Source organism: Sardina pilchardus, chromosome 23 (assembly GCF_963854185.1).
Source record: "Sardina pilchardus chromosome 23, fSarPil1.1, whole genome shotgun sequence".
NCBI classification, from domain to species: Eukaryota; Metazoa; Chordata; class Actinopteri; order Clupeiformes; family Clupeidae; genus Sardina; species Sardina pilchardus.
The window spans coordinates 28,898,606-28,908,622 of NC_085016.1; the positions used below are offsets into that span (position 1 = coordinate 28,898,606).

Sequence of the window (10,017 nt, forward strand, 5' to 3'; positions counted from 1 at the left end):
TGTGTGTGATTTTTAAATGTCTCTTGTCCGGTCCAGTCCGGTCCAGTCAAATAGCGCTTTTTGTGTTACCAGATGGAATAACCTGAATAACCTAAACTTGAACTTGAGCTGATTTCTGTCATGTATCTTCAATGCCCCCCACCGACTGTGCTGGTGCACACGACTCAAGAGCACAGAAAAGCCTCTGTTCTGGTCAGGGCACATAGACCATTCATGCGAGCTGCCTTCCTCCGAAAAACGATATTGCTGATTACACTTGCACGTGTGAATAATAACACTGAAACTGAAACTAAATTCATTTCCGGGCTTGTAATATCACACGGAGGCGTTATTACATTCACGACTTGACCTTGAAATAATAGCTCGACGCAACTCTGTGGTTTTCAATCTTCAATCCACGAAGAAACACTTAAACTATGTCAAAGTTGTGTGTGTTACATGGAACTGAGATGTCGTCCCTGACTGACATTTCAGTACTGTCTCTCGCTCTGTGTGCGTGTTGTGAATGTGTATACGTGCACAGCTCTGCACACCGTGTTCGTACATGCATGTCTTCCAAATGTATCCTATCCTCAAATGATCACTCAGCGAAGTGGTACATCCGACCCTGGAATTAAGCATCCTCGCTCTGATTCCACCTTCAGCCAATGGGCGCTGAACATTCACAAAAGCGCCACCCCACCTTCTCTCGGAACTGCTCTGTCACTTGAACACACAGCGTCGAGGCACGCGCCGAGCTATTCTACCCGTACAGAGACAGTGGAAATGGAACCAATTCAGACAAGCACACGTCTGTTTTCATTCACCTAGTGTTCACACTTAGACAGGCTGGTCAACTGGGACGCAACTAATTAGTGCCGGGATTTATATGAGCATTCAAAACAGTTGTGGTTTCTTTTGCGCACTGGGTCTAAGTAAGGGAGATCCGACAGTTGTTCATCTGATTGCTGTGCCAGGACAGATCAGAGCCAACCCCACCGCTCTGAGCGCAACTGCTCATACATGGGGCTCGCTACATTGTTCGGAAGATGGTTCTCTCTTCACAGTTGAGGTATTCGCCGTCAGCCGCCGCGGTCTTGCGAGGAACGGAGTTCCCGGTGGATGCCTACGCTCTCCGCCCGCGTCGCCCGTGCTGTCGGGGAAAGCCGTTGAACTGAGATGGCAGTAGCAGCGGTTTGTCCGGATCAAAGACGCCTGCAGTCGTGCCACCGAACTTGGGGGGAGGGAGTTTTGATTGCGGTGCTGTGTCTTCTAACCGTCTTACCTGTCAGACAACTTTGTGCTTTCCCTTCCTCCCTCAGCGATTGTCAAACCCCCACTGGATGGAACTGCTCCGGTAAGAGTACTTTTCCTAACGTTACCTTCTGCGCTCAGGGCAATGTTGCAGGTTTGGCTGATGCTTATCAAGTGACAATGACATCTGGAATTTCATCATACTTGCTTCAAAGTAATGTTTGCCAGACCTCAGACTAATCAAGCTTTTCAAGTTCTCAGTGTTCCTAACAGCCGACGCACCAGCAGTTTAGAGGCCAAAAGTGACAATGTCTGGTTTGTTTTGAAGTACATTTCAAGGTTTTAATATACAGTATACCTAAACTCATATGTAAATATGTAGTTCATATATGTTGGTGATTGTACACAAGAACAATGCATGGTATGCATTACCTGTGAGTAGCCTGTGTGGGGTCGCTGGATCGCGGTCTCCTGGAGTCGGTTCTAATCTGATTGTAGGCCTAAGGAGATATGCCCAAAAAGCCCGATTGTCTTTTGTGTTGCAATGATGAAGGCATGATGCTATCGATCTATCTCCGAGGTGTGTTTTCCACTCTCTCCACGTGTGTGTGTGTGTGTGTGTGTGTGTGTGTGTGTGTGTGTGTGTGTGTGTGTGTGTGTGTGTGTGTGTGTGTGTGTGCGTGTGTGTGTGTGTGCGTGTGTGTGCGCGCGCGTGCTTGGAACGGCATAGTCCTTCAGCATGTGCCTGATTCTCTCTTTGCTGTATCCGTTGGGTCGCCTATGATCACCGCTGGTTTTGCTAAGTCACTTCTTATCCGGCTGAGATTCATGGTAGCGCCCATGTGATTGGAAACGGCCGAGAGAATCTCACCTAGTTTGAGAAGAAGCGCTCCAGCAACCACACTGTAAAGCCCATAGGGTTGCGCTGCCACCCGGGTGGTTATGCAATACATCACGATATCCCATGTAACCCAGATTTCAATAATACATTATTGAACAATAATAGTAAAGGGCAATGCACACATTATGCCGTCGGGGTGGAGGTGTTGAATATTTTATACAGCTGAAATGAATGCCCCATTGTAGATGCGTGGCTTGTTTAATTTGAATGCAATTTGTGCAGCCTATTCTGTAGCAGTGTGATTAACAGCCCGATAGAGCTGCCTGTCCTTAATTTTTATAGGTTCCTTCTAAAACATTGTTGCCCTTATCATCCCTGATCGTTAAACCACTGGCCGGAGCGAGGGACGAGGCAATGCCTCCTGCTAGAGGAGCGCCTCACACCGCTCATGCGGAGCTCCGTTGACCTTTACATTACGGCCTCAACAAGTGAAAAAAATGTCAGGTGATCCGTGCGCAGTGTGGTCACTACAGATCTCAGTGTAAACCTCATCTCTAGTAATATAAAAAAAAACATATGTGTTTGTGTGTGTGTGTGTGTGTGTTTGTGTGTGTGTGTGTGTGTGTGTGTGTGTGTGTGTGTGTGTGTGTGTGTGTGTGTGTGTGTGTGTGTGTGTGTGTGTGTGTGTGTGATTATGATGAGAAATTACTGATAACTGATTGTTTGCGTTTGTTTTTCAACTTTTTAAAATCGAATTGCTGTATGATTTTTTAAATTATTATTGTTATATTTTATCCTTTTCATTTGTTAGTTTTTCTATAGCCTATGTATATGAAATATAGGCTAAGTGACAGCTCTCATTCTTCCAACTAAGTTCAGCTAACGGTGATTAAATAAAACAAGATGGTTGTGCTGCTGATGCTCACATTTGTTTTGTTCTTATATTTCACAACCATGTAATGTGATTAATGAAGATTTAGAATGTAATGTACATAGTAAAACATTACTAATACTGACTAAAAACAGTAAAAACAGTGTTTTCTCTTAGTAAATTCATATATGATATTAGATGACATAGAGAGAGAGATGACCTCTTTCTGTTTCTGGTCAGTTGCCTGTGTTTTATTTGATTTGCTTGACAGTATCTCAGCAACAACAGCAGCATCAGATTAGATAGAGGTTGTTGATTTAATCCCTCAAACGAAATCGCAGCACTTCACGTCTCTCCGCTTTGGACAATAGGATCTGTTGTGTTGTTGCGGCAGCAGCGTCTCAGTAGCCATCAAAGTGTTGCAGACTGGCTTTCCCTTATCTCCCCCATTAGACACCACATCTGCTCTGCTCTGCTCTGCTCTGCTCTGCTCTTGGAGTGCTGCTGCTCAGCGTAGTCTGTGAATGAGGTCCACTTACTGTAGGCCCACGCCTGCACTGAATGAAAACTCGCAAATCAGAAGATGTTGTTTATCTCGGTAGGGCATGGCAGGAGTAGTTTGTGTAAATTGCATAATCTGTACAATATGTGTCCTCGGTTATTTAGTATTCACAGTGTGTGTGTGTGTGTGTGTGTGTGAGAGAGAGAGAGAGAGAGAGAAAGAGAAAGAGAGAGGGAAAGTGTGTACTAGTGTTTTGCATTCAAAGAGTATTGAAACCACTTACGTTTTGTTTAGTTTGTTTCACATTTTGTACTGTATGTTGCAGTTTTATGCTAAAATCAATATCTTCCCCTCATCAATCAATACTCAGTAGCCCATATAGAAAGGAAAACAGTTTTTGAAAAATCACATTTAGATTTCAAAGTGTTTACGCAGTACTTTATTTGTAGCATCTCTCTGCAGCACCTACTGACTAAGTCGTCTTGGGCATGATGCAACAAGCACACGCCAGGACGTGGGGATTTTCTGCCATTCTTCGCACAGTTAGTGAACAGCCATGTTCAGGTCCACCCAGAGGTGTCCGATAGGGTTCAGTCAGGGCTCTGGCTTGGCCACTTAAGGATGTTCCCAGAGTTGGCCCTGAGCCACTCCTGCGTTGTCTAGGCTGTGTGGTTAGGGTCACTGTGCTATTGGGAGGGGAACCATCACCCGGTCTGAGGTCCTGGCAGACTCTATTGTGATGTTGCGTTAGGAGAGGGGTGTGTCTGGCCACACTGCCCTGCAGCCCAGGAGTGCTGGAGATGATGGTCGTCCTTCTGGAAGTCTCTATCAATCTCCATACAGGAACTCTGCAGGTCAGCCAAAGAAGTGACCATCGGACCTGGTCACCGGTCTTACCAAGGACGCTCTCCTCTGATTGGTCAGTTAGGAGAGCATGAAAAGCCTCTAGTCAGCTTCTAGCCACACACACACACACACACATACACACACATACACACAAACACACACACAAACACACACAAACTCCACCTGACCCTGACACACACTCATCCCACTAAGAAGTGCACTCAGGGAGAAGGTATCTTTCACTGACAAAAGGAGCGTCAAGGCTTTAGCTATAAAAACCTGCATGCATAGCGGCATTTCCCTGAGAGCTGCTTTCATCTTGGATCTTATCCATCTATGGGTTTTATCCATAGCTGCTGATGCAGGAGTGGATCTGTCTCAGAGTTGCTCACTATCTGAGAAGTCAAATGATACTGAGAAACCCCAAGGCCCCATCTGTTCACCACAGGGCAGATTCTCATGAATACATTTTGCAGTTCTATTTCAAATATTCTGCTACGAAATGGTAATTTCCCTTTGGGGAATCATTAAGTCTATCTATCTATCTATCTATCTATCTATCTATCTATTTTTGGGTGGAACATTGAGCTGTGATCAGGAACAGTGCTGGCACTATGCTGTGCTTCAGCCTCTCTGTAATCCAAGACGTTTGGGCACATTGGCACACACTGTGAACAGAGGAGCCAGCGCATTCGTGCAAGCAGGCAAGCAGGCGGGCAAAGGAACCGTGGAACCGTGGCGCCCTACTTTGAAGTTTCCAAAGGGGTGCTTCTTTTTTTTTGTCCACCCCTTCTTTTCCCTAGCCTTGTTTAGCAACGTTGTGATTGCGTTACGGGAACCCTAATCAGATAAAGCGCTGGAGGGCTCCTAGTGTGTGCGTGCTGCTCCAGCTGGAAACAGGAAGATGATCTGAGCCGCTCTCCCTCCATCTCACTAGATTGGGTTTCGCCTGGACAACCTACCTACTGTATCCTCAGGCTGAGATGATGGCTTGCCAGCACAGCCGATCCCCCCCCCCCCCCCCCCCCACACACACACACACACACACACACACACACACTCATACACTCATACACTCACACAAACACAAAGCTCACTGGCTACACTTCATACAACAGTAAGAACTCACACACACCACACACACAGATTGATCAGGTTATAAAACAGGCTGAGTACAGGTTCTGAAAATGGCTGCCATTCTAGAATCCCATGCCGGTTGACCATGAGCTGCGTCCGTTGGATGCTGTAGATCCCGAAGAGGCTTTAATATTAAAGTGGCTAGCGATCTGACTCGGAGAAAAGACGCTCGGAGCAAACAGTCCGTTATCCGACACTCATCCCAAGGGTCCAGAGCCATAAAGTATGTTGTCGAGGAAGAGCTGGGCCCTTTTAAAAATGCATGATGGCAGATGTTTCTTTTATTTATTTAGCACGTTTTTATTCCCATTGTCAAACGACAGCCAGAACTGTGAGACAGAGAGCCAAGGCGGTTTCCTCTAAGCGGTTCAGCCCTATCCACATGAACAAGTCCCCCTTCTCCTCTGCTCTTCCCAGTCTTTTGTTTTACCCACATCTCCCTATGGTGTCCATACACGCCTGTCCATTAGTAAAACACAGATAACAGACTGGAGCACGCTGATTAAACTTGCAGTCTTTACCAGTGCAAACAAAAAACGTTTCAACTCCACTTTGTCCTCGTCAGAGTCGAAGATTGTTTTTGACCGCTGTGAAGCACATGGTTGTGCAGCTGGATGACGCATAGAGTATCCACTTTAACTTCCGCATCCACTTTAAGCACATCTGTCCATTTTGTTTGGCAGATGTTGCTTCTCTACTAGATGAGAAGGCCACACACTAGGACAAATGCAGATGGTCTCATACTCTATGCTCTATACTCCATAATCTATACTCCATTCTCCATACTCCATACTCTACACTCTATACTCCATACTCTCTATACTCTATACTCCATACTCTATCTCTACAGTACTGCTCTATACTCCATACTCCATAGTCTTTATTTGTTCTCTCCTCTTTTTTCCAGCATGATGTTTTAAAAATCACTTTGGCACATCGACCTTAGATGCCTATCAGTAGATTAGCATCAGTGTTTTCACGGCTTGTCTGAAGAAGACTTCGTGTTGGATCTGGCCCCTGCTTGCATGACTGAATCATGGGAATCAGTGCCAATTACTGTGCTGCTGATTCAGACCGCCACTGTGCTTTTTTTACACGCAGAGCATGTGGCTGAGCATAATTTAATTTAATCAAAGTGATTTGTGAGTTAATTAAGGTCTGGGCGTACACCTGTATGCGGGAACGACCAACTTGCCAGTAGCTGGGTTTCCATCCAACCCATTTGCACATTATGACACTTGTGAGAATTCATCTGAAGTTAAAAACGAGTCTGTGCATGTGTGCTTTCATTAGTCTTAACAGAAGTAATCATGGATACACTCTTTATCACGGGAGCTGTTGTGGAAGCTGGCCTATCAAAACTTGAGGTTGTCCATGGCAACTGTGATAGAAACAACACAAGTCATGTTGATGCAAATAAACCCATTTTCAACAATCCCTAGTTGCATGTAACCGATTTCAATTAGTTTAGTTTTAGTTTTTAATTAGTTTACTTTATTATTATGATCTAGTCCAGACATTCCTCCAGTGAAACTGCTTCCAGAAGTAACATCCACATTGATGTGTTCCTCTAACCTTGTCTTTGTTGGTAAAGCAAAGAGCGGTTGACAGCAAAGGACATGTTAGTTCAAGGTCATGTATGAGATGAGTGGTTCCACCCAGATGAGCCAAGACACAGGGCATGGTGTTTCACAGCAGTTGAACTCTTGCACTCAGTGCACATTAAATGCGCTATATAAATAAAAGTACCTTACCTTACCTTCAATGAGACTCCTCTCCAAGCTAAACCCTCAAGTTATTTTCCCTGAGCAGCCTTTCTCATTAGTGACTCCTGAAAATGATATAGGTTTAATTTAATCAAATTACACACATGCTGGCTAAATTAAAAATCAAATCTAGTTTTAAAAAGAAATGTGTTGAATTGCTGTAGGCAAATTGATGTTAATCTTGCATTGGCCTGAAGTGTTGACTTTGCCTCTTTTTTTCACATCCTCCTAATCCCCCTAACGTTATTTATCATCAGAGCCGTTCATTGAAGCCGACAAACTTGACAGTGAAACAAAGTTGAATTTGTATTGCGCCAGTCACACTGGATAAGCCTTCCCCAACAACAACCTCTTCCCTCGTCCTACAAACAAATGGGTGCTATGAAACAACCAAACAAACAAACAGAGCCGAGCAATGGGCTGGAGTGTGTTTGTGGCGTGGTGTGCCAGGTGACATTGTGGCAGTGTGTATGGAGCTGGAGCGGCCAGGTCTCCCCACAGCTGAGCTCCTGCCTGCCTGCTGCCTCCACAGGTGCAGCACCACCATTAACCTTCCAGCACATGGAACACCAGCAACGCTTGCTTGCTAGACCATATAGCGTGCTCTCTCTCTCTCTCTCATTCTCTCTCTCTCATACACACACTCTTGTCTTTTTCCACATTCTATTTTTCTCTCTCTCCCTTTCCTTTCACTTACAAGCAAGGGGTAGCTAGAACGTGCCATACAGCTCTCTGGCTTTCTTAATCTCTCTCTCTCTCTCTCTCTCTCTCTCTTCTAACACTGTCACTCTTTCTCTTCATGCCCAGGGAGCTCAAGCTAGGGTAGATATACAGTACTATCCCCCTCTCTTTCTCTTACACTGCCTTTCTGTCACCCGTTTTCCTCTCTCCCTCTGTCTAATTCTTTTCATCTCTTCCTCTCTTTCCCTCACTATGGTTCTCTTCCTCTCTTTCTCTCTTTCCCTCCAAAATGGGAAGCAAGGGGAGTTGGATTCTACCGCTTCTTTGTTCCTTATCCTTTGTCTCTAATTGAATTGTCTTTTTCTTCTCTCGTTCTCTCGTTTCTTTTCTCACTTTGTCTTGTTGTATCTGTTTTTCCTCTCACTATACGCCTCCACCCATTCTCATCATTATCAAGACATAGAACACGCGCGCATGCACACACACACACACACATACACACACACACACACACACACACACACACACACACACACACACACACACACACACACGCGCACACACATGCACACACACACACATGCACACACACACATGCACACACACACACACACAAACACATGCACACACGTACACACCCACACTCTGGCTGCCTCGTCCTTCAGAGGACCATCAGGTCCCCTGCTCCATCTCATCTATTTTTGACAAAGGAACTAAAGCCACTTGCTTCTTCTTGTGAGATTGATGAGGAGTATAAATACGCCCGTAATGGCGCTGCTATTTCTGCCCACCCATCTGTTTGATGTGACTCTCGTGCTGAACTGTGTGCTGCTGTGCCACCACCGCGCCAGCCTGCCTCAGTGCCCGCCTCTCGCCTGGCACGTGCCCTTTGCGGTGGCAAACACCAAACTCTCAAATCCAGTATAGCCCTTTATGACCAAACGCTCCTTAACTAAAGCAACAGCATGCCGGCTGGCAAGCGTACATTACACCACGCCTCCACAACAGGGAATGATGTGAAATCATGTGTCCAATGTAAAGCTGAAGCATCGTGTTCGGTTGCACTATAGCCTTTCTTTTTGCTTTGTTTTTGGGCTTTTTGTGGCCTCATTGACAAGACAGAGGGCAGAAAGGAAGCGAGAGAGAGAGAGAGAGAGAGAGACAAAGAGAGAGAGAGAGAGAGAGAGAGAGAGAGAGAGAGAGAGAGAGAGAGAGAGAGAGTGGGTTTAGGAGATGACCTCAAGCCGGACGTTGCGGCGGGTTCCCGTGGGCATGGGGCCCATATGTTCTGCTGGGGGCTGACCCAGCTGCTGCTCTACAGCGCCCCCACTGTAATACTGTAATACTGTCACGTGTGTGATAATAAACAGCATTGGCAGCAGATTATAGGAGTCCAGTCCTCCCCCGATATGGATCAAAAGCTCTCCATTCCAAGTCTGTACTTGCCAAGCAGAGACTGAGGTCATTAGTCCCTTATCAATTAAAGGAGAAGGGGTTCAAGTGCCAGTTCAAGCTCAGCTCAGCACTGTAAAGTGCCCTGAGAAACATTCATACAGCAGTGTACGAATCCAATCGAATTGAACTTAAACCACCTTCTTATTACTAGGGCATTAGAAATGTACTCAATTCCACAGTAAACAGAAGTAACTAAAGCAGGGATACAGATTGGAAGTTTTATGCAGTAATTGTGTTAGATTGAGCAGTTGGTTATGGAATGATAGCGTGCATATTGGTGGGGAGTTCCAGGAAGTGTCACAGTGTTAGGTGTGTGTGAGTTCTTTAATGTGTCAGTGTTGTGCAAGAGCAGGTGTGAAAGGAGACACCTGGTTAGTATGCACACTGTGCAGTCTCCACTGGCTCTCTGTGGTCTGTGGAGTTGTGCGCTTGGCTGTGGTAGCTGCTAGTTTTCCTGATGCATCATGTCCTGGAATGTATAATCACACATGTTGTTTTTCCCCTCATTGAGATGCCATGTTGCTTCACACAAACACCTACCCACCTGAATCTCAAGGGCTTTTCTCCTATTTCATACCAAGCTTAAAAACTATTGTGTTTCTATACAGCTCAAGCTAGTGCACAAGTGAGGTTTGTTTGTACTGGCTCACCAGAGGCCATTACGGTGTTGCCTGTGTATATGTGT

At 45.5% G+C, this 10,017-nt stretch overlaps 1 protein-coding gene across 5 annotated transcripts in view; it reads left to right on the plus strand.

Annotated features, from left to right (window-relative positions):
* The first annotated feature begins 713 nt into the window (after positions 1-713).
* The window catches only part of tmeff2b (transmembrane protein with EGF-like and two follistatin-like domains 2b), a 60,200-nt gene continuing 50,896 nt past the window's right edge, over positions 714-10,017 (plus strand). For all 5 annotated transcript variants that reach the window (XM_062528278.1, XM_062528281.1, XM_062528280.1 and 2 more), the window contains exon 1: positions 714-1,336. In XM_062528278.1, coding sequence (XP_062384262.1) covers positions 1,159-1,336 — 178 coding nt within the window. In that variant the 5' untranslated portion in view covers positions 714-1,158. The remainder of the gene's footprint in view (positions 1,337-10,017) is intronic.